A 27,197-nucleotide genomic window follows, 5' to 3' on the forward strand; every position below is an offset into this window, starting at 1 on the left:
GAAATCATTGATATCACACATTTCTAGTGCCTGACAGACGCTTGGCATCTAGAGCTATTGGTCCATTCAACACTAGAGTGCCAACCATGTACCAGGTTCTGTTTCTATGGTGATAAGATGCTGTTCTTTCTCTACCTGTTCATAAATGTCTTGGGCTAAGACTTAAGCCTGAGTCTTATTTATGCCTCTGTTGTATGGCTTTGAACAACTTTTTTTGGTCATTCTTGACCCCTGTTTTCAGGGGGTATTTTCTTTCTTTTTTTTTAAAGTATTTTAAAAACATTCTTATTGATTGACTTTAGAGCAGTGGCTCTCAACCTTCCTAATGCCATGACCCTTTAATACAGTTCCTCATGTTGTGGTGACTCCCAACCATAAAATTATTTTCGCTGCTACTTTATAACTGTAATTTTGCTACTGTTGTGAATCATAATATAAAATATCTGATATGCAGGATGTATTTTCATTGTTCCAAATTGAACATAATTAAAGCACAGTGATTAATCACAAAAACAATATGTAATTATATATGTGTTTTCCGATGGTCTTAGGCGACCCCTGTGAAAGGGTCGTTTGACCCCCAAAGGGGTCGCGACCCACAGGTTGAGAACCGCTGCTTTAGAGAGAAGGATGGAGAGAAACATCTATTTGTTGTTACACTTATTCATGCATTCAGTGGTTGATTCTTGTATGTGCCCTCACCAGGGATTGAACCTACAACCTTGGCATATCAGAATGATGTTTAAACCAACTTGGCTACCCATCCAGGGCCCTCAGTGGCTATTTGCTGAATGCCACGTGTGTATTTATCATCTGAGATGTGAGGTGCTAAAGATCAGCTTTGACCCTAAGGAGCTTTGATTTTTCATCTAGACTTAGAATATACCTGAGCTTTATCAGACACCTTTGGGAAGAATGGGATAAAGACATTAAGACAGGAAACCTAAAGGCAAAGATACCGTGAGGGGCTCCAGTGAAAGATACCAAGAGGGACCCTCTTCAAAAGTCCGAACTCGCTGCTTTTACTTTCACTGGGAAATATATCATTGGTATCACTCATCTTTCAAAGTGTAACACTTTTAATCCTCTACCAACCTACTATGGATAGTAGAGGCATTTTATGCTAAAATAGGCCGTGTGCAATTATCTGACTCTGGATTAACCACAATTTTAATACCAGTCGGATTTCATGCCTTCCTATCCAGACTTCTCACTGCAACAATGGCAGGGCCCCTAGTGACAAAGGTAGCCTTGGTACCATAAGCAGAGTATTGCTGCCTTTTGTTGTTTAGAATTACATTATGCATTGAAATCCAGTGCTCTGAAGTCGTGGATTGAAGGGCTGGATCATCTATCAGTGATTCTGGATCTGAACTGACTATAGGCTAGACCAGCCGTGGGCAAACTACAGTCCGCAGTCCGGATCCAGCCTGTTTGAAATGAATAAAACTAAAAAAAAAAAAAAAAAAAAAAAGACCGTACCCTTTTATGTAATGATGTTTACTTTGAATTTATATTAGTTCACACAAACACTCCATCCATGCTTTTGTTCCGGCTCTCCGGTCCAGTTTAAGAACCCATTGTGGCCCTCGAGTCAAAAAGTTTGCCCACCCCTGGGCTAGACACACCTGACGGTGAAATAAAAGGCACTGTAGTCACTCAAGTTGGCAGCCTTAACCCTGTGCACCTTAAGTACCTTTCTGAAATGATGGTGGTTCATTGAACTTTTGTGACGACATCTCCAGGTGCTTAGTACACAACCAGCTAACCTGCCTTGAGCCCTCAAGGTAGGTGGTGTGTGGGGAGCGATATAGGGTTAAGCCTCGGACTGACCTGTTGGCAAAGTCACAAACAGGTCTTCCGAGTCTTCAACAACCCAATCTGAGAGGTGGCTGCTGACTTACACGTGCTATCATTTAAAAAATAAAAAAGGGGGAATTTGCCGGAAGCTGGTCCATCCTTGACACAGTCGCTGCAGGGAAGAAACATCTGCACAGCATATGTTTCAAGGGACCTGGCGTATATGGCATACTGTTCTTAATATGTTTGCTCCCCTTCTTAGCACTATGTGTTTTAACCAAGGTCACCTCTCCAAGAAAGGTTGTTTCCCCAGGTGGGGATTTTTCCCTGGAGTTAGGGATTAACAGGACTAAGGAAAGGAATAAAGCCCCTTAACTAAGTTTGAGGCAGGTAATTAATCACTTTAACTATGAACAATCACTTAGGATAATCTCCTTCAGTTACTTCCTTATAGCTTAACAGAACAATAGAGTAGTGACCTTGGAATGGAGATAACAAACGCCCTAACCTTTGGAATAGAATGGATAGGATTAAAATCAACTGGTATAAATACAGATGTAACAGGACAATAAAGACCAAACCTGGCTGGAGAACCTGTCTAGAGAACCTGGCTATGATGATCAACTGAACGCTGCCTCCGTGTTATTCCTTCTTCGCCAACTCCATCCACACCTTTGGGAACCCCTGGACCTGATGGGGCTGGACCCCAACAGTGGTGGAATTCCACCCATGGGACACATGAAGTTCACAAGGTTAACCAGTGAGTTAACAGAAGGAGAGACTCAAACTCGGGTTTAAGGCTTTTCTATGTGCAAGCTAACTCCAACTTCCACAGGCAGTGTCTGCAGTCAACATGGAGTAAAGAGTTGACTTTCAGATTGAGGAAGTGGATTGATTAGGTGATGGAGTTTAGGTTGTGATCTGGATGAGGGTTTTGGCAGGAGAGGGCTGAGCTGAGTTTAGTTCAAGTTTAGCTTCTTGCTTCAGCATTCACCTCTCCACTGTGTCTTGAGTTCTAGCATGTGGTGGAAACTCCACTTAGAGAATAGACTTGGAATCTTCAATGGGTACAGGTCTGTGTTTGGGGGAGTGGTGACTGAGTATGTAACTGCTCTACCCAAACTCGGCCATTTGGCCTCACCTCACACCCATCTTCCCAGGGCCTGGGGCTGCCGGCCCTATTGGGTGGATCCCATTTGCATGTGTCTTTTCTTTGCAGACATTAGTTTCTCCATTCCTTTTCTTCCAAAAACTTCTAATTCCCCGCTGAATTGTTTGTTCCTATGAACGAACACCTTTAATTCTTTTGAGTGGAATTTGGGGAGGGAAAAGAGAAACGTAATCAGTCTGCTATATTCACCTGGAAGTTCTAATGGCATCTTATTTGGTATTCGAATTTTTAAATTTTAAATGCCCTACACAACTAACCATTACTTCAGATCCATAGCTTTTATAATCATAGCATTTATATGAAAGTGCTATTGTTTGTAGTTCATGAGGACCTTGCAAAGAGTATACTCAAAATATCCAGTAAAGTTTCTGTATCTCTTAGGGTAATCAGATAAGGAGTGAAGAAAGACAAGTTACAAACAAAGACTCAGATGGATGAGTTGCTGGAGCTGTGTGGGTGTAACATAATTATTCACCTTCTGATCTGGTGGGCTGTTGTACTGAGAAGATGTATCAGTTATCACCTAGTAGTTGGTGGTTATTTTTAAGTGTAATTGGACTTGGTTCATCCAGACAAACATTAGGAATGGTCTCTTGCCAGCCTTATATTTTGTTTCAGTGGCATCTGTAACATCAATTTTAACCCGGTTTTACCAAAGGGCACCTGGGTAAGCTTTCTGCCAAGGGACTGCCATAAATGCCATGATTCTGAAATGTCAGCAGAACTGCCTCTTTGAAATGGATACATGGTCACAGGGAAAGCTGTAGACATAGTCAATGAGGCTTTGCCCTTGGCTGGTAATGGTCATGGTTAACCCTCCTCTTACTGTGCATACCTCACTGTGGCTTTGAGATTGAGCATTAATCCAACCAATGAATTCCTTCTAGGTGACTTCATGATGTTTTGTTGAAACAAGTTTTATTTCCTCTAGTCATTACCAAGCGTTGAGGCTGATAGTCTTAGCGAGTGCAGACATCACTTCCAGGGAAGTAGCTAACCTGAATCTTGGCTCACTTCCTTTGAGGTGCTCAGTGTCTCTCAAGCTGGCAGTTTCCATTGTGAGATCTGTGACTTCTGTTGGCTGGTCCTAGTTTTGACCTCTAAAGCTATAGGTTACCTCCAGTGCTGGTCAGATTTTCCAGGAAACAGACTGAGATGGAGTGAGGAGTACAAAAAAATGTATTGAGGAGTTAGACATATGAAGGGAAAATGGAAGCAGGAGTGAACAGAGGCAACCATTGGACCATGATGTCTATGTGGCAAAGTCTGAGGGCCTCTGGAATCATGCCTGCCCACTAGAGGAGCCTTGCATTCCACTGGCTCTTGGACCACTTCCGTGCATTTCCATATCATAGCATAATTCCCCTGTGGCGTGAAGAGCTACTGTGTTTAAGTCCTTCACCCATGCCTTAAAAAAAACACTTGCAGCTGAACATCTACTCTTTGGATGCTGTCTCAATGATAATAGGGTTGCTAGATTTAGAAAAAATTCCGAATTCCCAGTGAAGCTTAAATTTCTGAAACGTCTTCTAGTATGAGTATGTCCAAATTACTGCATGGGGCAATACTTTTATCTGACAATCAATATAGGGAAGTAAACACAAGCATTCTAGAAGTTATACTAATGTGAAGAGAGCCCAAATTTGAACTAACTTTGGCAGTAATATGGTTAATGTCTATTATTAAAGGTTTTTAAGTTTCTTCCACCTAAATGCTAGGAAAGGTTTTTGTTTTTGTTTTTTGGGCTAAATAAATCTGATCTATTGGTTAACCTGTGGTTAACAGCTCTGCCCTGTACCAATCTGCTCCACTCTGCCCTGCTCCTCATGCTTTTCTCCTCTCTAGTTTGTTGAGACATCTTTGGTATTTCATCTTGTTCAAGTGCAACTAGGGAAACGTGGTCTTCAGTATTTGGTGGAAAGGGAGCATGACACAGTCTGAGCCGCGTGGGGAGCTGACTTATATAGACAGAAGTCCTCATCCCTGGTCCCTGATTAGTCTGTCCTCATGCAAATGAGGACTCCAAATCCTCACAGCTTGATTGGTCCAAAAGGCACTGTCCTAATTGGTCAGAATGGGGCCACTGGTTGGTCAGTGAAGATGCTGATGGGGATATAGCTGCGTAGCTCCAATTGGATCAGGAAGCCTCAGTCCTATTGGTTGAAATGCAATTCCAGAAGCCCCTTTATAAAGACTCAGATGTCGGGAACACAGTGCCGGCAGGTAGTTCAGTGCAGGCTTCTCCCCAAAGTGCAGTTTGCATGAGAGGCACCCCTGTAGGAATGGCTGCTATGCTCTGTTTTAAAGTTTGACCCCAGGAGCCCTCCTCAGTAGGTATCTTCTTTCTCAGGGTTTATATATCCTTAAATTAATCTTGGTGAAACTGTAAGATTAACAGCCTAGAGTGAGACTACAGTTGGCAATGTAAGTATTCTCAGCTTTATTAACTGTACCGTTATTAATTAGACCTATGTCTGTAAGTCACTGATAAAACATTGAACAGGATATATCATTTCTGTGTGCTCCACTAAACTCCTCTCCTGGCGGATGTGACTCCGTTAATCTATGCTCTGGTGCTTACCTCATCCAAATGCACTTTAACAACTTGCTTCATTGGCAAAGGTATTTTGGGGTTCATGTTTCCAGGAGCTAATGTGGTTGCTTGGTGTTGTGCATCAGAGTTCAATTTAATATCTTACTAGGACATTTGGGAGTTTATTGAGAATTTTAGCCTTCTGAAAATTGTTGTTTTTTCATTTCTAGCCTTGAAGAAATCATAAAGTAGCTAAAGATGATACTGCAGGGTTGTGTTAGCTGTTAATACCCAGAGGCTTAAATCATTAAAGCCAAAAATTCTTACAGCCCTATCTTTATCTTTGTCCATATTGGTTGCTAGGCAATCAGAGTTTGATAACCAAATCAAAAGAGCATAATCCCATAGCTTAATAATACTGGACATGAAAAACAAAGAATTACCCTAACTCAAGTGTCTGCTCTCAGAAGAGCACTGCCTGTCCCAGAAAGCTGGTCGGGTGATCCCTCTAACACACAGCTACTCAGTGAGCAAAAACTTATGCAAATATTCTGTTTCTGCTTAATATCCAAGTATCTCCCCTCATATATTTAGTAATTACAGAGGGGGAATTTACAGTAGAGAATCCAGGAAGACACCACTTGAACCAGATACTCATGGTTAACATCACCAGCAATACCTACTGATGTCAGGTGCCTCCTGGTATGTACTGAGAAGGGTACAAGATCACTTCCCTAGCGTTTTCCTCCCAAATGCATAACCTCAATCATGAGACATCACATAAGCCCATACTGAGTGACAATGTATGAAAAACGGAGCAGAACTCTTTAAAAAACCAAGTCATGAGACAAGTAAAGACTGAGAAATTTATCAGATTGGAGAAGATGGAGACCATGATGAATGAACGCAACATGGTGTCCTGGATTGATCCTGGAACCATAAGGATAACACTAGTGAAGCATCACAATCATAGGTCATGAGCCAGCTAGTCAGCTCTGGGGATGAGAAACAAGATGTCCTTGTACTGGAATGTGAAGGGCCTTCCTTTGATAAGGAAAAGTATGTGAGAATGTTTACATCGGGACAGTAAGCAGTTCTGACAGAGGCCAAGCTAGGATGGCTCCAAGCAACCTTCTTGTTTAACACTCTGAATCCTGCAAGTGAACACAACCGGGACCCAGGTGCTGGCCCAGGTTCAATGACTCTCCTGAAGTTTGCCATCTACAGACAGGACTCCTTTTTCTTCCTCTGTTGATGATTGTTACACTTTGGTCCCCATAATCAGTCCTCTGTTTGAAGACTTCTTTTGAAATGTTACCCTTTCCAAGGACAGGCTTGCCCTCAGGTCTTCTTTACTCAGCTCTCAGAATCCCCTTCATAGATGTTCAGTTCATTCCTCCCAGTCTACTACCAGGATCCCAGGCCTTCCTCCCTGGTAAACAAAGCTTTGTGGGGATGTTAAACCTCCCTGGTAAGATCTTAGGTTTCATCTTTACCAGTTCAAGGAGTTTTTTTGCTTTAGCTCATCCTAGCTATCAAAATAGGTACAAGACCACAGACTGTGAATAGCAGTAAGATGCTATGGTCTAAAGCTAGTGTAAGGAAATGCCATTCAGTGCTCCAGCTCCGTATTAAATTTGTGTTGAAGCTTTTGATTAATGGCCCTTTTATTGCTTTGCCTTATATCACCTGTTTAGGGTACCTAACTTCCGTTGGGCCCTTGTGGGAGTAGGTAGGGTAGATGGCAGTATTTGGTTTTCCTAAATCGCTGGTCTAATACAATGAAATTCTATGTTGATTCTCATCAGAGACTCTTTATAGGTAGGAACTCAAAGCCTGGACATGAGAAACCTACCTGGAACCACACAGTTGTGTATATATGAAGATACTCAATTTCATTTCCTGACTGGAACTTTCCTGGTTTAAAAAAATAAAACTTGTTAGTGACAGAGACTAGAACTTGAATCTTCTGACTTTTTCATAACAATCATTTATTTAATTTGCACATCACTATGTGCCAGAATCATCGGGTACAGATATTTGCCCTTTTGACATATATACAAGTGGGGAACATCTGTCAGATAAATCCCAAGCTATAACTTTGAAAATTTTATAAAGAACAGGCATGCAATATTAAGGGACTTATGAGCAGATCTGACCTATGTGAAAATTCATAAACTAACTATGGGCATGTACACTTGAGCTGAAAATGGAAGGATGGAGGTAGAGCTTAACCAGAAAATGATGTGGAGAGGGAGTGTTTTATGTCATCTGCAAATAATGAGTTTCATTTCTTCCTTTCCAATCTGGATGCCTTCCATTTCTTGTCTGATTGCTGTGGTTAGAACCTCCAGTATTATGTTGAATAAAAATGGTGAGAGTAGGCATTCTTGTCTTGCTCCTGATCTTAGAGGAAAAGCTTTCAGATTTATTCTATGGAGAATGATGTTAGGCCTTTATTATGTTGAGTTACCTCTATACCCATTTTGAGATTTTTTTTATCATAAAGCATTTGGCAAAATACTCTATTTTCTGCATCTATCCCTAAGATTGTTTTTTTTTTTAATCCTTCATTTTGTTAATGTGGTATATCACTTTGACTGATTGTGGATGTTGAACCATCCTTGTATCCCTGGAATAAATCACTTGATCATGGCGTATGATCTTTTTAATGTATTGTTGAATTTGGTTTGCTAATACTTTGAAGATTTTTTTTTTTTTTGCATCTATGTTCCCTCTTCTGACTCTTGAAAGAGTTTGAGACAGACTGATATTGATTCTATGAATGTTTGGTAAAATTCACCAGTGACATTGTCTGATCCTGGATTCCTGTTTGTTAGAGAGTTTTTAAGTTACTGATTAAATCTTCTTACTAGTAATTGGTCTGTTCAAATTTTCTACTTCAGGATTCAGTCTTGTAATATTGTATGTTTCTAGAAACTTATCCAATTCTTCTAGGTTGTCCATTTGTTGGCCAGAGAGGGGAGTGTTTTAGATAAGTAGGTTACCTATCTTCTGACCTATGAAGAAGTTTAAGTCTAAAAATGGACCAGGCCATCAGAAAATGGCTATGCTTGAAGTATTCTTTCTTCTCTCTGTGCCCAGACTCCTTTTCCCCTTCTCTCACATAGAGTGACGACCAGTCATCTCTGTTGGGACTCTCCCAGATTTACCTCAAACAGTCTGCATCTTGGGCAGACTGGGATGGTTGGCTACCCTAATCACACTAGGGCTTTATCACTGAGTATAATCGACGGCAGCTTTTGTCAGAAAAGTCCATGCCTTTCCTAAACTATTCTACCAAGTACCAATATCCCACAAAATTAAAAAGAGCCACCATAGCTATTCCTTGCATAGTAACTGACTATATTAAACATCAAGAACACTGGAGTTCATGCCTAAAATGACACAGTAGATTGGCAGATGCCAAAAGTTCAACCAAGAAGTCACCTGATGCAAGAATGCATGAACTGTCCTATCAGTGCATTATTGAGGAGCCAATTAAGAATGGGGAGTGGCTGGTGTAATTGCCATGGCTTATGAGTCAGAGTGGGGCTCAGCAGAGGTCAACCAGACTTACACTCTATTTTCCTCCTCCTCAATCCCCCTTGTATTGTCATCAGAAATCCTAGAGTGGCAGATAGCTGAGAGCATGGGCTACATAGGCAAACCAGAGTTTAAATCTTAGCTCCACCTTTATTAGCTATGTGATGCGGGGTGAATGTCATGGCCTTTCAGCCATGCCTCACTTTCCCCTTGCCCAGCTTTAGAAAGTAGGACTAAAAGAAATTAAAATAAAAAGTAGAATTAATATATTCCTTGCAGAGCTGTTAGTAATGAACAAGTATGAAGGCAAGAAATTAGTATGCTGCCTGGACAAGTGGTAGCTATCGCAATAAAAGTAGGTAAGCCCTCCCAAAGACCTGTGGGAGTTTCAGAAGCACAAGTTTGCATGTTGCTAGGCAGCAGGTCTCCATCTTAGAGCTTAGTTGCTGAAAGCTCTCAGAGCTGGACCAATCCAAAGCCTTGCTGATGGAGGGCAGAAGGCCCTAACTGGGGCAGGAGCTATGCAGAGAGGAAGTGGGGGTGGGAGGCCAAGTGCCTGGCCCTGCAGCTGTGTGCCATTACCTACAGCAGTCCTGGGTAAGAACAGTCCTAATGCTGGCCATTTGTCCATAGTTTTATTGCTTTAATCTTACCATACTGGCCAAGGCCAGGCCATGATAATATATTTAAGTAATGAGGCATGACAGCCAGGGCCTGCCATGGTGATTAGGACACACCTAGTAGGGTGTGAGAAGGTCTAAAGGTGAGAGTCCTAATCCCTTAAATGCCTGCAATCATGAGATGGCAAATGAACACAGAATGTTTAGACCCAGAGCAGAGCTGATAGCCAGTTGCAGACCCTCACTGGAACCAGGTAAACAGCATGAGAGTGAAGGGCTCTTTCAGGTTCAGGTGGATAATAGTGTTTGGTAGACTGTGGCCAATTTCAGACACTTGGCAATCACATGTACATCTTGGGGTGACTATCTCTGAACCCCCACAGGGCCTTCACACAGTTCCTGGTATATCAGGACTCATTTAAGCTACTAAGCAGCCACTGTGATCTCGACAGCACCAAGTTCATTCTGCTGGGGAACCAGATGAATGTATTATAGTTCAGTGAATGCTTTGGGGGTCAAGAACAAACTGTCTTGGGAGCTCTGAGAAGAGGTCCCTGAAACCCAGTGGCAGGATGCCGGCAAAGGCTTCCTGGAACAAGTTGTGTCTGAACCAACTTGCCGAGTGTAGGATTTGAAGCAGGGGAATGAAAGAAGCATGTGATAGGAGAGACACATTGTTTGGACCCAGTAGAGGTTGACTGGGTCACTTCACTTCATATTGCTTAAGCCTTTGGAAGTACCATTGGTTAAAGGAATAAACTTGGGGATGAACTGTCTCCTACTCCTTGCAGGAGTAGAAGGAGGAATAGAGGAAACAGAAGCAAACTTGGACAGGGTAGGATGTCACAGCCAAGAAGTGTGCCATTATCTCAGTTCTCCACACACCCCCAGGGCAAAGGGATAACTGCAAACCAGGTGGTCCTAGCCTCTATCCCACCCTCCACCCTCCCTCCCTCCAGGGTCCCAGCACTTCCTGCCATGGCTTATGAGGCAGAGGAGGGCTCAGCAGAGGTCAACCAGACTTCCCCTCTATTTTCCATCCTCCTCATTCTCCCTTATATTGTCATCAGAAACCCTAGACAGGCAGATAGCAGACAATGCCTAGTGCCAGCCCTGAGCCTGCCGGAGCCCTATGAAAGAAGGGCGCTTGAGCGTACGGTGTGTGTTCTCCCTGACAGCCATCAGCAGGAAATGCATTCATTTCCAACCTGTTGGCAACACACTGACAGTGAGAGGAGCCACAGCTGTTGGTGTGGAAAGGCTGCAGGGGAGAAACAATTTCCTAGCCCTGAGCCACTGCGGAAGGAGAAATTGAACACTTACTTGTAATTTCCCCCTGAGGTCGGTCAGGGACTAATCTAAGTAGGCACTTGGGCTGAAGGGCAAGAACACTGGAAGCTGGGACTTTTTCCAGTGGACAAGTTCAGTCCCAGCCCCCTACGCCAGCACCACCATAGCCCTAATTCTAGGGACTCTAAAGACTTTTTAATCTCTTCTTAGGGTTGATCCCTCTCTTCTATTAAAAACAACAACAAAACCCTCAGGTGCAAAATGGTGTCACTTATGCTAAGTGCCCATGATATCAACCCAAGACTTAATATCTGATCTAATTGCAATTTCATTCTCTATCAGAAACATTGTCTTAATCAACCAGGCTGGAATTTATTTGCCAAACACCAGTAAGGTAATGTCAAATGGACCCTCTCCATCCCCTATAGAAAGAGGAGGCAATCTCCATAATTAAAATCCTTCTCCTTTTCATCCCCTAAGAAAAATCCTTTTCTTCTCTAATAGCTCCCTTGTCCCACCCTTCTTCCTATAAAATCCTTCCATTTTGTATCCAATTCCTTGACTTCTTGACAAAGGGCTGCAGAAACAATACAGCCCAACTGTTGTCCTCATGTAGGACTCGGATGTGTAGAAGGAGAAACATACCACCAGAGACCAGAGGACTTCGTCGGTAACTGGCTGGGATTGAATTAGGTACATACTGTGACGTGGCTAAAAACATAGCGTAGGAGTTAAAGTTGGTTGTTGAGCCCTAACCAGTTTGGTTCAGTGGATAGAGCATCAGCCTGCAGACTGAAAGTTCCCAGGTTTGATTCCGGTCAAGGTCATGTACCTTGGTTGCAGGCACATCCCCAGTAGGAGGTGTGCAGGAGGAAGCTGATCAATGTTTCTAACTCTCTATCCCTCTCCCTTCCTCTCTGTAAAAAAATCAATCAAATATATTTTAAAAAAATATTAAAGTTGGTTCTTGAAATCCAACTCTGCCATGAGCTAGGTGGTTTCAGGCAAGGTGATAGCTCTCTCTGAGCCTCAGACTCATCTGGCTGGAAAACCAACCTCACAGGGCTTTTGGAAGTCTAGAGAGGACTGCCAAGACTCATCCATCTTCTAAAAGAAGATATAAATTTGTTCCCTGGTTTTGGCACCAAAAAAATAAAAATAAATAAATACATATATAAAAACTCGGGGGAATTCATTTTTGATTAAAAAAAAACACAAAAACTCTCATCAACGTGGGAATAGAGGGAGCACATCTTAACGTGATAAAGGCCATATATGACAAACCTACAGTAAACATCATTCTCAATGGGCAAAAACTAAAACCATTTCCCCTAAGAACAGGAACAAGATAGGATGTCCACTTTCACCACTCTTATCCAACATAGTACTGGAAGTCCAAGCCACAGCAATGAGACAAGAAGAAATAAAAGGCATCCAAATTGGAAAGGAGGAAGTAAAATTCTCATTATTCGCACATGTCATATTATACATAGAAAACCCTAAAGACTTCACCAAAAAAACTATTAGATTTAATAAGTGGATTTGGCAATGTAGCAAGATACAAAATCAACACCCAAAAATTAATGGCTTTTTTTTATACACCAATAATGAATTCTCAGGAAGAGAAACTAAACAAGCAATCTCTTTTACCATTGCAACAACAACAAAAAATTAAAATACTTAAGAATAAATTTAACCAAGGAGGCAAAAGACCTGTATTCGGAAAACTACAGGACATTGGGGAAAAAAGAGAAGAAGATATAAACAAGTGGAAGAATATACCATGTTTATGGATTGGTAGAATTAACAATATTAAAATGTCCATACTATCCAAGGCAATCTACAGATTCAATGCAATCCCTATTAAAATACCCACAGTAGCCCTAATCGGTTTGGCTCAGTGGATAGAGCATCAGCCTGTGGACTGAAAGGTCACAGGTTCGATTCCAGTCAAGGGCATGTACCTTGGTTGCAGGCACATCCCAGTAGGGGGTGTGCAGGAGGCAGCTGATCGATGTTTCTCTCTCATCGATGTTTTTGTCTATTCCTGTCCCTTCCTCTCTGTAAAAAAAATCAATAAAATGTAAAAAAAATACCAATAGCATATTTCACAGATCTAGAACAAATACTCCAAAAGTTTATATGGAACCAAAAGGTAGCTGCAGCAATCTTGAGAAAGAAGAACAAAGGTGGAGGAATCACAATACCAGATTTCAAGTTATACTACAAAGCCACCATAATCAAAACAACCTGTTACTGACACAAGTACAGGCATATAGATTAATGGAACAGAAGAGAGACCCCAGAAATTAATTCAAGCCATTACACTCAATTAATATTTGACAAAGGAGGCAAGAGCATACAATGGAGTCAAAACAGTCTCTTCAATAAATGGTGTTGGGAAAATTGGACAAATACATGCAAAAAAAATGAAACTAGACCACCATCTTACACCATACACAAGAATAAACTCAAAATGGATAGAAGACTTAAATGTAAGTCATGAAACCATAAAATTCCTAGAAGAAACCATAGGCAGCAAAATCTCAGACATATCTCATAGCAATATGTTTATGAATACATCTCCTAGGGCCGTGGTCGGCAAACTGCGGCTCACGAGCCACATGCGGCTCTTTGGCCCCTTGAGTGTGGCTCTTCCTAAGTCTTAGGAGTACCCTAATTAAGTTAATAGCAATGTACCTACCTATATTGTTTAAGTTTAAAAAATCTGGCTCTCAAAAGAAATTTCAATCGTTGTACTGTTGATATTTGGGTCTGTTGACTAATGAGTTTGCCAACCACTGTCCTAGGGCAGAGGAAACTAAGGAGAAAATAAACGAATGGGACTACATCAAAATCAAAAGCTTCTGCACAGCAAAATGAAAAGGGAGCCCACTGTATGGGAAAACATATTTGGCAATGATACATATGATAAAGGGTTAATATCCAAAATATATAAAGAACTCATACAACTTAACAGAAGGAAGACAAATAATCTAATTAAAAACTGGGCAAAAGGCCCTAGCTGGTTTGGCTCACTGGATAGAGCGTTGGCCTGCAGACTCAAGGGTCCCAGGTTCGATTCCGGTCAAGGGCATGTACCTTGGTTGCAGGCACATCCCCAGTAGGGGGTGTGCAGGAGGCAGCTGATCGATGCTTCTCTCACATCGATGTTTCTAACTCTCTATTCCTCTCCCTTCCTCTCTGTAAAAAATCAATAAAATATGTTAAAAAAAAAAGGGCAAAAGACCTAAACAGACTTCTCCAAAGTGGACATACAGATGGCCTAGAGACATATGAAAAAATGCTCAAAGTCACTGATCATCAGAGAGATGCAAATTAAAATGACAATGAGATATCACCTCACACCTATCAGAATGGCTACCATCAACAAATCAACAAATGGCAAGTGCTGGTGGGAATGTAGACTGGTACAGCCATTATGGAAAACAGTATGGAATTTCCTCAAATTAAATATGGAACTGCCATTTGACCCAGTGATCCCACTTCTAGGAATATATCATAAAAAACAAAACAAAATACCAAGCAGAAAGAATGTATGCACCCCTATGTTCATAGCCACACAATTTACAATAGCTAAGATCTGGAAACAGCCCAAGTGCCCATCAGTAGATGAGTGAATAAAAAAAGCTATGGTACATTTATACCATGGAATACTATGCAGCAGTAAAAAAGAAGAATCTCTTACCCTTTGAGACAGCATCAAGAAGCCTGGAGCATATTTTGCTAAGTGAAATAAGTCAGTCAGAGAAAGACAAGTATCACATGATCTCATTCATATGTGGAATCTAAGTAACAAAATAAACTGACGAATGGAATGAATCCAGAGACATGGAAGCATGGAACAGAGTGCAGAGTCTCGAAAGGAAGGCGGGGGAGGATGGGAGGTAATCAACCAAGGACCTTGTATGCATATATGCATGGCTCATGGACACAGATAATGGGGTCAGTGAGGGCCTGGGATGGAGGGATGGGATGGGCTAGAGGGGGCCAATGGGGGAAAAGAAGGGACATATATAATACTTTCAACAATAACTCAGGGGTTTTGAGTCTGCTCTTTTTTATTTGACTAGATAGAGATCAGCCAAGTCATACCAAAACATGATAATTTGTCAACTAAACTTATTTCTCCTTCAAATCCTGTGTGTCCAGAACTGGTGCTAAGATCTCATCCTTGAACACCTGTTTGACACCTCTCCACCCAGCATTGGTAAAAGGTGATCATCAAAGGCACAGAGGACTTCCACTGCTCAGGCCCTCTTGTTTTTGTCAGTGCGTTTGAGGATGAGGCTGTATTAGGTTTTCCTAATGACAATTGCTAAACCTAAGAGAATAGTGGCTTATCCAAATGGTTGTTCTATTAGAATCTGGAGGCGATTTATGTAGGGTTGGCATGATGTTTCATGATGCAAGGACTCAGGTTCCGTCAGTCTGTTGTTCAAGGCACACATTCCCAAAGTTGCCTCATGCTTCTAGATGGCTGCTGGAGCTCCAGCCATCATCTGGATGCCAGCCAGGAAGAAAGCAAAAGGACCTCCTTACTCTAAGAACACTGCCTGGAACCCAAACTCACTGATTCTACCTATATCCTATTTTGCTGGACATTTACTGACATAGCCAAACCTAGCTGCAAGAAAAATGGGTCTTGTTCTGGGCCGTCGGGTCTACCCAACTAAAAATGGGAAGTCTCATTACTGGGAAAACGCAGGAGCTGATATTTGAGGCTAACTAGAAGTCTCTAGTTAATGGCTTTGGAGTTCTAAAACCAGTGCTGTTGTCTGCTGTTAGCTTCTTTCATATCTGTGAAATGGGCATGCTGTCATCCTCATAGGTGTGTGAGGATTGGCTTAGATGATGGGGATGTCTCTCCAGTTCTAACACTCAGATCCTGTTACTCGGATCCTTCCCTTCAGAGTCGGGCATGCTGACTTGCACACTCCACGGCGTGTACCTTAGTGAAAAGGCTACCACTCCAGAAAGAAGTGTCTTCATGGAGAAATGCGAGTTGGATGTAGACATCTGGGCCTGATTTAGGAAGCCTCTGTGAGATGGATGCCTTGCAAAGAACAATGCTTTTCTCAGAGGCCGCCAGCATCACAGGGACACTTAACTGCTAAGTACAAACAGCTGTCCCACATCTGCAGGATCCATTTTCAACCACTGTATACAGTAGACACTGCTGATCATGAACTCGGACCCAGCAAGGCTCAGGTCCTACAGCGTAGACTAAAGGGGCTGCCCGGGTTGCAAGGTGCACATGTTGATTACAGATAGCCAGGAAGCTCCGGGAGGCTGCCCCGCCTTCAGACTCGATTTCTGAGCTGAGTAAAGTGAGACTCGGGCTGTCTTAAACTGTCTTGATTTGTAAAAACAAGATAAAATTGCATATGGCTACCCAATGGGCTTGAATGCTACCCTCTCCCTGACCCTAAAGAACCTGGATACAACAAATCAGTATCATGAAACATTAGAGCAGAGAACCTAGAAAATCACCTGATCCATTTCCCTGTCTGGGCAGGAAGATGTACTTTAGAAGTTTGAGAAATATCCATTTTTTCATGGAAGCAGCTCACATTTTATTTAGGTATCTGTTTTTGACCTATTTATTGCCCTAATACTAGAAAGTGCTTCTTAAGTCTCTGGCTAGAAGGTCTCAGGTGACTGGAGAGATACTGGATTGCCTCAACGTTAAATTTAGGAGGGTGACTGGGACCTACTTTCAAACCGCACCTTCACCCCCACCTCAGGGGCAGCCCTGCCCACTATAGCCATCAGCTCTACTTTCTAAAAGAAGAGCATAGACACTACCTCTTGTCCCTGGCCAGTGTGGCTCAGTTGGTTGAGTGTTGTCCCATGCACTGAAAGGATGCCGGTTCAATTCTGGGTCAGGGCACATGCCTGGGTGGCAGGCTCGATCCCCAGTACAGAGCATGCAGATGGCAGTTGATCAGTGTTTCTCTCTTCTCCCTCTCCCTTCTTCTCTCTGAAAATCAATAAAAATATTGTTTATTAAGGAGAATCAACTACTCTCTGCCACTGCAAACAAGGAGACTTCCTAGCTTATCAAGAACTTGAATGGTTGTCCTCAAATAAATTGGTACCTTACCTTTGTTCTAAGAAGCATTTAAACGTGCCTTAACAAGCCCATATTTTTACTTATTTTTCCATAATACAAATTTATTGTTACACAAATGTACAGTGTTTGAACAGAAAAAGAAAGCCCCACTGTCGCCTAGAAAGAGGACTTGAAGCAGCACGTGGGAAGCAGGGTGGCTCCGGGATGTCAGGTGTGTGGTTACCGGCTCTGCTCAATGTATGTGGAGATGTCCCTTTCTTCAGGAAGCTCCGCCACATCGACTTCAAACCTACCTTGAACCTCATTGAGGATTTTGGCATTATTCTCATGGGACACAAAAGTGATAGCCAGGCCTTTGGTGCCAAAGCGACCGGCATGGGCCACCCGGTGGAAGTAGGTGTCCGAGTCCTCAGGCATGTCATAATTGAAGACGATGTTGACTCGCTCAATGTCCATCCCTCGGCCAAACAGATTGGTGGCCGCTGAAAGTCCTTGAACTGCTGATTGCGTAATAGGCGCTCCTCCTGGGACATTGCCCTGTGGATGGCGATGGCTGGGAAGTTCTGTTCCACAAGTAGCTGGGCCAGGGCCATGCAGCGCTGCACCAACCTCACGAAGATCACCACCTGATTAAAGTCTAGTCTGTTCAGGAGGTCGAAGAGTTTACGGTTCTTTTCACTGTCTTTGAGCTTGACATAGTACTGCTGCAGCCCATGCAGTGTGAGCTTGGTCTCGTCGTCCACCAACACCTCCATGGGATTTTGCATGAACTTCCTGCAGACGGGCCAGATCTCCTTGCTCAGCGTGGCACTGAACATCATGCACTGCTTCTCGCGTGGCGTCAGGCGAAAGATCTCCAGTACGTCCTGCAGCATGTCCAGCTGCTTCAGCATCTTGTCACACTCATCCAGCAGGAAGTGCTTCACGTTTCTCAGGTTGAGGCTCCTGTTTCGCACGAGTGCCGAGATGCGACCTGGAATCCCCACCATGACGTGGGGACAGTTCTTCAACACCTCTTTGTCCCTCTTGATGGAAAGGCCCCCGAAGAACATGGACACCTTGACACTGGGCATGTACTTGGAGAAGCGCTCATACTCCTTCCTGATCTGAAAGGCCAGCTCCCGAGTGTGGCACATGACCAGGACGGTCACCTGTCCATTGACGGGCTCAATCTGCTGTAGGGTGGCCAGCACGAAGACTGCAGTCTTGCCCATTCCAGACTGGGCCTGGCACAGGACATCCATGCCCAGGATGGCTTGGGGAGTACACTGGTGCTGAACCTCAGATGGATGCTCAAAGCCACATCCACTATGGCCCTCAGGAGCTCAGGCTTCAGCACAAAGTCCCGGAAGCCAGAGCTGTGGATGGAAACGTAGGACCCCTTGACATCTTTCTTGGGGGGTACTGGGGTGCTCTCTGTAGGAGCCTGGGGCTCTTCATCTTCCTCATAATCCAGAAGCTCATTTTCCACATCCTGTTCCGCCATAATACTGGTTCCCCGTTCGCCTCCGCGCACTCAGAGAGTCGACACAAGCTAGAGCACTTCCTGCCTCCTGTGTTGGATCACAAGCCCATATTTTTTTTTTGAGTTTTACAATATTAAAAATTTATTATATTCAATGACTTCTTCCTCTTTCATACATTATTCAATAAATCTTATATTATTTTTTATGTTATAGGTACACATGAAAGGGATCTAAGATATAATGGAAAGTAATAGGTATGCCTAGCCTGAATGCAATGCATACATTGTTTCATTATGTGTGTGTGTGTATGTGTGTGTGCGTGTGTGCAGGCATGTGTGTATCTGCCTATGAAATACACTATCTATCTATTTGGGCCACTGGATTAATCACATGAGCGTTTCAGCTTTGATACTCTCATTTCTAAAAAGGGGAAAATATCGTTTAAAGTCATTTCCCAGAATTACAGGGTAGATGAGTTAGTGATTAAAGCACTTTGAAAATATTATCAATGCAAATTAACATCATTAAACATTCTTATTCATTGTATGTGCTTTTATAAAGAAAAGCTTAATAAACTCAACACATTCAAAAAAGAAAGTAACCTTTTCTGATTTTTTAATAATTTTGAAAATGTTTCAAAAGGTTTGCCATTCAATCAGGTCACAAAGCTCTGGGGGAAGTGTAATCTTTGAGAATAAGACTAAAAATATTCTTAGCAATAAATAACACCTCTCAATTTTTTTAAAGTCAACAAGGTAGTTCGGAGGGAAAAATAATTCTTTTCTTTATCCCTTAACTTTAAAACTTAGTTTAATCTCATTTTCCATAAGATTCTCATTCTGTACTTTTAAACCTAAAGTACTTTTCTGATCATAAAAAAGATAACATGTTTATACATTATCAGGAACTCAGAGGATCTTATTTCATGAAACGCTCGAAGTTTAGGTCAGTGGGAAATAATTTTAATTAAAGAATTGTACATTTTCTTCCCACATGTCTTGCTTTTTAAAAAATTAAATCTTTATTGTTCAGATTATTACAGTTGTTCCTCTTTTTTCCCCCCATAGTTCCCCTCCACCTGGTTCCCACCCCACCCTCTGCCCTTACCCCCCCCCATGTCCTCATCCATAGGTGTACGATTTTTGTCCAGTCTCTTCCCGCACCCCCCCACACCCCTTTCCCCGCAAGAATAGTCAGTCCATTCCCTTTCTATGTCCCTGATTCTATTATGATCACCAGTTCATTCTGTTCATCAGATTATTTATTCACTTGATTTTTATATTCACTTGTTGATAGATGTGTATTTGTTGTTCATAATTTGTATCTTTACCTTTTTCTTCTTCTTCCTCTTCTTAAAGGATTCCTTTCAGCATTTCATATTAATACTGGTTTGGTGGTGATGAACTCCTATAGCTTTTTCTTATCTGTGAAGCTCTTTATCTGACCTTCAATTCTGAATGATAGTTTTGCTGGGTAAAGTAATCTTGGTTGTAGGTTCTTGCTATTCATCACTTTGAATATTTCTTGCCACTCCCTTCTGGACTGCATAGTTTCTGTTGAGAAATCTGTTGAGAAATCGTATGGGTACTCCCTTGTAGGTAACTGATTTTTTTTCTCTTGCTGCTTTTAAGATTTTCTCTTTGCCTTTTGCTCTTGGCATTTTAATTATGATGTGTCTTGGTGTGAAGTTGTCCCAGAGGCTCCTTACACTATCTTCATGTTTTTAGATTCTTTTTTCTTTTTGTTTTTCCAGTTGGGTGTTTTTTATTTCTTCGTATTTCAAATATTTGACTTGATTCTTGGGATCTTCTAGTCTGCTGTTGGAACTCTGCATAATATCCTTTTTTTTTTTAATTAAATCTTTATTGTTCAGATTATTACATTTGTTGCTTTTTTTCCCCCCCCATAACTCCCCTCCTCCCAGTTCCCGCCCCACCCTCCGCCCTCACTCCCCACCCACTGTCCTCATCCATAGGTGCACGATTTTTGTCCAGTCTCTTCCCACATCTCCCACACCCCTTTCCCCCCCAAGAATAGTCAGTCCATTCCCTTTCTATGTCCCTGATTCTATTATAATCAACAGTTCATTCTGTTCATCAGATTATTTATTCACTTGATTCTTAGATTCACTTGTTGATAGATGCATATTTGTTGTTCATAATTTGTATCTTTACCTTTTTCTTCCTCTTCCTCTTTTTAAAGGATACCTTTCAGCATTTCATATAATCCTGGTTTGGTGGTGATGAACTCCTTTAGCTTTTCCTTATCTGTGAAGCTCTTTATCTGACCTTCAATTCTGAATGATAGCTTTGCTGGATAAAGTAATCTTGGTTGTAGGTTCTTGGTATTCATCACTTTGAATATTTCTTGCCACTCCCTTCTGGCCTGCAAAGTTTCTGTTGAGAAATCAGCTGACAGTCGTATGGGTATTCCCTTGTAGGTAACTGAGTTTCTTTCTCTTGCTGTTTTTAAGATTCTCTCTTTATCTTTTGCTCTTGGCATTTTAATTATGATGTGTCTTGGTGTGGTCCTCTTTGGATTCCTTTTGTTTGGGGTTCTCCGCGCTTCTTGGACCTGTAAGTCCATTTCTTTCACAAGGTGGGGGAAGTTTTCTGTCATTATTTCTTCAAATAGGTTTTCAATATCTTGCTCTCTCTCATCTTCTGGCACCCCTATAATTCTGATGTTGGTACGCTTGAAGCTGTCCCAGAGGCTCCTTACACTATCCTCGCATTTTTGGATTCTTTTTTCATTTTGCTTTTCCGGTTGGATGTTTTTTGCTTCCTCGCATTTCAAATCATTGACTTGATTCTTGCGCTTCTCTGGTCTGCTGTCGGGCGTCTGTATAATATTTGTTATTTCAGTCCGTGTGTGCTTAATTTCTAGTTGGTTCCCCAATATAAGATCGAGGGTCTTATTAGTTTTCGTGTAGATCTCATTAAGTTTATCGGCAGCTTCTAAACAGTTCTTGAGAGACCTTAAAAGTGTGGTTCTGAACTCTATATCTTCCATTGACAATTTTGTCCTGTTTCTTTGTCTCCGCATTTTGTTATGCTTCCTTGGTGCACCCCCTAGTGGTCTTTGTTCTCAGTCTTATAGATAAATCTTGATTGTTGTAGCTAATTCCAGGGAGGGTTTGACCTCCAGGCCAAGTGGCTATGAGAATCAGCTGTGTCAGTAGTGAGAGAACTTCTGTCCTCTAGGGAGGTGCTAATCTAGCCTTTGCCTGAGGCTATCTGGCAAATGCCTCTGTGCAGGGCTTGGGCGGGGCGGGTCGCACAGGATCAACAGGGTGGGCCGGAGAGAGCAGTTATGGCGGCTCTCAGTCCTGTCCCAAGGGGCTCTGCCTCTCTGAGTCCCAGCACCCGCTGCAAAGCTCAGAGAGAAAGCTGCACTCGCTCTGACCGAAGCCAGACAGTCCTGCTTCTCCTGTTTGAGTCTGGGTCCCTAAAGACTCGCCCGGACCTGGTGCTCAGAGTCTGCGACTCCCTCCCGATTGAAAACAACAACCGCGCCCTCCGCCGCCAGCCCGCTCCGCGCACTCCGCACCTCAGAATTTGACTTCAGCACTGCGCCTCCTCTGAGTGTCCGTATGCGTTTCTCTTTCCTCCTAGTTGTAGGACTTCCACTCAGCCAGCGTTCCTGTGGTTCTGGGTGATCAGAACTCTGCATAATATCCTTTATTTCAGTCAGTGTATGCTTAATTTCTAGTTGGTCCTTTTTCATAACCTCGAGGGTCTCACTAGATTTCTTGAGGGTCTCACTACATTTATCGGCAGTCTCACCAAACTTTTTGAGGGTCTTACCAAATTTATTGGCGGTTTCTAGAAAATTCTTGAAAAACTTTAAAAGTGTGGTTTTGAACTCTATATCAAGTTTGCTTTCCTCCATTTCTGTCATTTGTGACCTATTTCTTTGTCTCCGCATTTTTTATGCTTCCCTGTGTTGACAGAGTGGCTTTCTGTGCTAGGTGTCCTATAGGGCCCAGTGGCTCAGCCTCCCTAATTACCTGAGGTGGACACTCTTGGTGCACCCCTTTGTGGGCTTTGTGCACAGTCTTGTAGTTAAGCCTTGACTGTTGTAGGTATCACTGGGAGGAATTGACCTCCAGGCCAATTGGCTGTGGGACTCAGCTGTGAGAATCAGTGGGAGAACTTTTTTTTTTTATTTCAAAAATCTTTTATCGGCATAAAAGTGAGAATTGGAAATAAGTTGGCACCAAATAATTCACTTAAATGCATATTACAGTATTGGGGTTGAGAAACTATTTTATCCCTCTTTGCTGTTTTTCCCCCTTCTGCCCACTTTCCTGGGTGTTGGGGGAGCTCGCTGACAACAGTCACAAATCCAGCGACCTGATGGGATAGCACTGAGGCCCACACAGAACGTGTGGTAGCCTCTGTCACACACACCACAGAACATCATTTCCTCTTCATGGTAGGGCTGTCCACACACAATGCAAGTTTTACATTCCATGCACTGCCATGGGTAGGTCTTAATCATAGAAACAAGCTCCATGGTCATATCCAGGCAAGAAGGATGGCCGCTGTTCTCACACTGGGAGCAGTGTATAAGAGGTTCAGCCTTCCCTTTCTTGTTGGACTCCTTACCCTTCAGACAAATTCCACATAGAGCATTGGGAATGACCTTTGGAGAAGTGCCCTTGTTCCTCCTCTTCTTGTCCCCGCGCCCGTCCTCAGCATCGTCCGAGTCGCCCTCGCTGTCGAGCGCGGGCAGCTCTGGATCCAGCGGTGGCTCGTAAAGAGCCGTGTTCAATGGCAAGTAGCGCAGCTCATCCGGCGAGTACCTTTTGTAATATTCCTGGAACTGTCCGGGGATGAGGGCCACCGGGTAGGAGCTGACCTTGATCTGCTCTGTTGGTAACACCTTGTACTTCCCTTGAGGCACCTGGATGACGTGTGTCTGTAAGTCGAAGTATGCCCTCCTCTCCTCCATGCGGTCCCGGTTCAGGCTGCTGTTGAACTCTGTGGCTTTTTTTTTTTTTTTTTTTTTTTTTTGTCTGTTGCTGAAAGCCCATGTTCTTTTATTGTACCCATCTAGGTCAGTTTGGGCAAAAGGCAATTTCACTGCCTAGCTCTACAAAGAGCATCTGGGAGTTGAGGTCACTGGCCACACTCACCGCTGGTAGGGATGCATTGAGGCTGACTTGATGTTGGTTTTTATTCCACTTGGCATTTTCCCTCGTTGACCTGCTTGGGCCATTTGTACCCCACTGAGAATTGATTGCTGCTGGCTTGGAGCACCTGTCATCTGCACCCGCTGTGATCCTGAGGCTCCTGCAAGGATTGTTCCAGTTCCTGGCTGGCCTGGCCGGCCAGACCCACTGCTGCCTGAAGGTCTCCAATTAGACAGCCCTTTTCCAAAGGCAACAGCTGCCACCAAGGCATTGGTGTCTGCAGGGTTAAAGGTCAGCTTGTTTGGCCGGAGACCTCCACTCTGATTCTCGTTCCTCTTTGCTGATTTTCTCCAAAAGGTTTGAGCACATTTTATTTAAACTCTGGATCTGCTTCTGAGCTACATCAGCACTGATGCGGGCGGCATCTGTTGTCAGTTGCTTCTCTTGCTCTTCAACCTCAGGGTCAGGCTTGGTTCTCAGATGGTCAGGGACTACCTCATGGCTGAAAACAGGTACTCGTCCTTCCGTCTGCCACATAAGATCTTCATCACGGTCTGGGGAGAACACCAGAGGGTGTTGATGACCTGGTTACGGAACAGTGGTGTCTTTTCATGCTTCAAGACCTTGTTCAGAGTGTTCAACTGTCCAGAGAGCAAGGCAAAGCTGTCCAGGACAGAGGGCCAGGTCAACCGGTCATACTCGTTCTCTAATTTGTAAATGAAACTCCCCAGTGAATTCTTCAGATCAGCCACTTGACTCAGCAGTGCATCTAATGATGCTTCAAGCTGCTTCTCCTCCCTCTGCATAGCAGCGGCAGTGTCTGCGGCAACCACCCTTGGTGGCTTTCTTGATAAACTCCGCACTTTGCTGGCTTCCACTTTCTTCCTATTCTGCTGCTGCATTTGCGAGTACTCTTTGTAGTGGTCCGTGATGCGCTGGCGTTCTTTCTCTTGCAGAATAACTGAATACTCAGCAGCACCTCTGAGAGAAAGCCGCCCTCGAGTTCCACTCGCTGCCAGTCAGCCCAGTTTCTCCCTGTATGAGTCTGGGTCCCCAGAGACTAGCCCGGAACTGGAGTTCAGAGCAGTCGGGAGCTTGAGACTCCCAATTTGTTGGCGTCCAACCCCAACAGATCCAGGGGTCCCCAAAGATGTGGACAGAGTCAGCGAAGAAGGAATGACACGGAGACAGCATTCAGTTGATCAGCAGCCTAGCCAGGCTCTCTAGCCAGGATCTCCAGCCAGGTTCTGTGTCTTATTGTCTTGTTACATCTGTATTTATACCAGTTGATTTTAATCCTATCAATTTCTATTCCAAAGGTTAGGGCGTTTCTTATCTCCATTCCAGGGAGTAAAGATTATGTAGCTTAAGGGTGATTGTTCATAGTTAAAGTGATTAACTACCCACCTGGCATTTAGTTGTTTCTTATCTCCATTCCAGGGAGTAAAGATTATGTAGCTTAAGGGTGATTGTTCGTAGTTAAAGTGATTAACTACCCACCTCGCATTTAGTTAAGGGGTTTTATTCCCTCTCTAACTTCAGGGAAAAATCCCTACCTGTGGAAACAACCTTTCTCGGAGAGGGGACCTTGGTTAAAACACATAGCACCAAGAAGGTGAGCAAACATATTAAGAACAGTATGCCATATACACCATGTCCCTTGAAACATATGCTGTGCAGATGTTTCTTCCCTGCAGCGATTGTGTCAAGCAGCAAGGATGGACCGGCTTCCAGCAGATGATGTGGATCTTCGTCCCATGTTGACAATCTGTATGGTTCACTTGTTTATTAAAAAACAAACCAAACCACCAAAGCTACCAGGATCAACATAAGAATGTCCAAACGCTTCTGCTGGGCTCTGGGACTGCGAGACGCTGGGAGGGGAGGATTCTCGCCCTCTTTCCCTTTGTAGGGGCCTTCACCACGGCTCCCGGTCAGCTATCCAGCAACCGCCATCTTGAAACCTCCTGCCCCACCACAAGCCCATATTTTTAATTATTAGCTGTATGGTCGGTCGGTGCAGGCCCTCTTCCAATTGCAGACTTCTGACTTCTTGTATTCTCACTTGGGGAATGTGGCAGGCAGCTCTCTCAGGCCTCCTATATAAGGGCACAAATCTCATCATGAGGGCTCCACCCCCAGGACCTAATCCCCTCCCAAAGCTCCAGCTCCTAATCCCATTGGCTGGGGCAATAGGATTTCAACTTATGAAATTTTTTTTCCCCCAGATGATCAGCATAGTTGGGTCTCTCCTAAACGTGCCTTAACATACAAAGAATGACCAGGTGTTGTTCAAATGGGTTTCTATTCAGCAAAGAGCTTCCCTTTGTGAACATTGTTGTATTCTGCATACATTCACATCTACAAATGTGTTTGATTCACATCATTGATAGAGATAGGATGAGCTAGCATTGAGGTTATCGATGGGGACCAGACATTGAGTGAGAACCCTGCCCAACCACTGATTTTCTGTGACTTTGAGGCATGGATGTGGTAACTTGGCCAGTTTACTCAGATGTATATGAGATAAAAACAGCACAATTCACTTAATCCTAAAAACACTTTGAAGTAAAGCAGATAAAATGCTTAGAACTGTGTCTGACATGTAGTAAGCAGAGTATTAAATTTTTGTCTGTCATTGTCATGAGGAGTGGTCTAAAACCTACCTGTGCAGGTGACATAGTGAGTACGTTTGCGGTTACTCTCTCCTCCATCTTGCAAATTAGAGAGAACAGAGTTTGCCATATGACTTTTTTCAGGAATTATTCCTATATTTCTCACTTCAGAATTCTTGAACCACCCATTCTAGATGTTTGCATTTAAAATATAGAATCATTTTTACCTTAGAATAGCAGAGAAATCAATTGCAGGTTGCTTCCGTGGTGGGAGCGGGAAAAGAAAGCATCAGTAGATTTTCTGGAAAAATCGAGTTAAAAATCCAGAAATATGCTTCTCTGCTCCCTCCACTGAGTGTGTGCGTGCACATGCATACATGTGGACAGGGGGACTTGAGGTGTGGTTTCCCCAGGTTTCTTTTCTCATTCCCCCCATAAGCTCCTCTCTCATGGTAGCATTCAGAAGGCAAGAGAACACTGACAGAATTCCCAGCAACAGTCCTGAATAGTACCCTGGTTGGGAATGGATGCCAAGTGCTGATTGCCAGTACCTTAGGTCTGGATTGTGTGAACTAGTCACTGTGGCTAAGGGGATGTTACTCCTGGTTTGTCTGAGGCAATCGGGACACATCTCAGAGGGAGGCGTTTGTGCCACTCAAGGGCAAGTCAGCCCAAACTGAATTACTTGCAGGGTGAGGCATGGTTCAGCCTGAGGGTGCTTAGGGCTCTGGGGTCCTTTCTCTGGTCTTTGAGTCTCCCCAGAACATTCAGGTATGGGGGTGTAAAGTTGCTTATAGATAAGAACAATGGTCCTCTCATCGTATTGGGTTATTCAAACTTGTCCAGGATGCACCTTCAGTGCACATGGTTTGTTGTGAACTTGTTTTGACTTGACCATAGCTGACCATCTCTGTAGGGAGAT

The 27,197-nt window shown here is 43.2% G+C and overlaps 1 protein-coding gene and 2 pseudogenes across 1 annotated transcript; all 3 read right to left on the bottom strand.

Annotated features, from left to right (window-relative positions):
• Positions 1–17,189: 17,189 nt before the first annotated feature.
• On the bottom strand, positions 17,190–18,583 carry LOC132221775 (ATP-dependent RNA helicase DDX39A-like; annotated as a pseudogene).
• Positions 18,584–22,691: 4,108 nt separating this feature from the next.
• On the bottom strand, positions 22,692–23,515 carry LOC132221645 (PHD finger protein 10-like). Its single transcript, XM_059675877.1, has one exon. It carries the CDS (start codon positions 23,477–23,479, stop codon positions 22,793–22,795), a length of 687 nt encoding a protein of 228 aa, XP_059531860.1. The 5' UTR covers positions 23,480–23,515; the 3' UTR covers positions 22,692–22,792.
• Positions 23,516–23,543: 28 nt separating this feature from the next.
• Positions 23,544–24,488, bottom strand: LOC132221643 (mediator of RNA polymerase II transcription subunit 8-like; annotated as a pseudogene).
• Between the last annotated feature and the right edge of the window lie 2,709 nt (positions 24,489–27,197).

Source organism: Myotis daubentonii, chromosome 19 (assembly GCF_963259705.1).
Source record: "Myotis daubentonii chromosome 19, mMyoDau2.1, whole genome shotgun sequence".
Lineage (NCBI taxonomy): Eukaryota > Metazoa > Chordata > Mammalia > Chiroptera > Vespertilionidae > Myotis > Myotis daubentonii.

Excerpts from the sequence above, each read along its gene's own strand:
- LOC132221645 (XM_059675877.1), bottom strand. The coding sequence starts at position 23,479 with ATGGAGGAGAGGAGGGCATACTTCGACTTACAGACACACGTCATCCAG.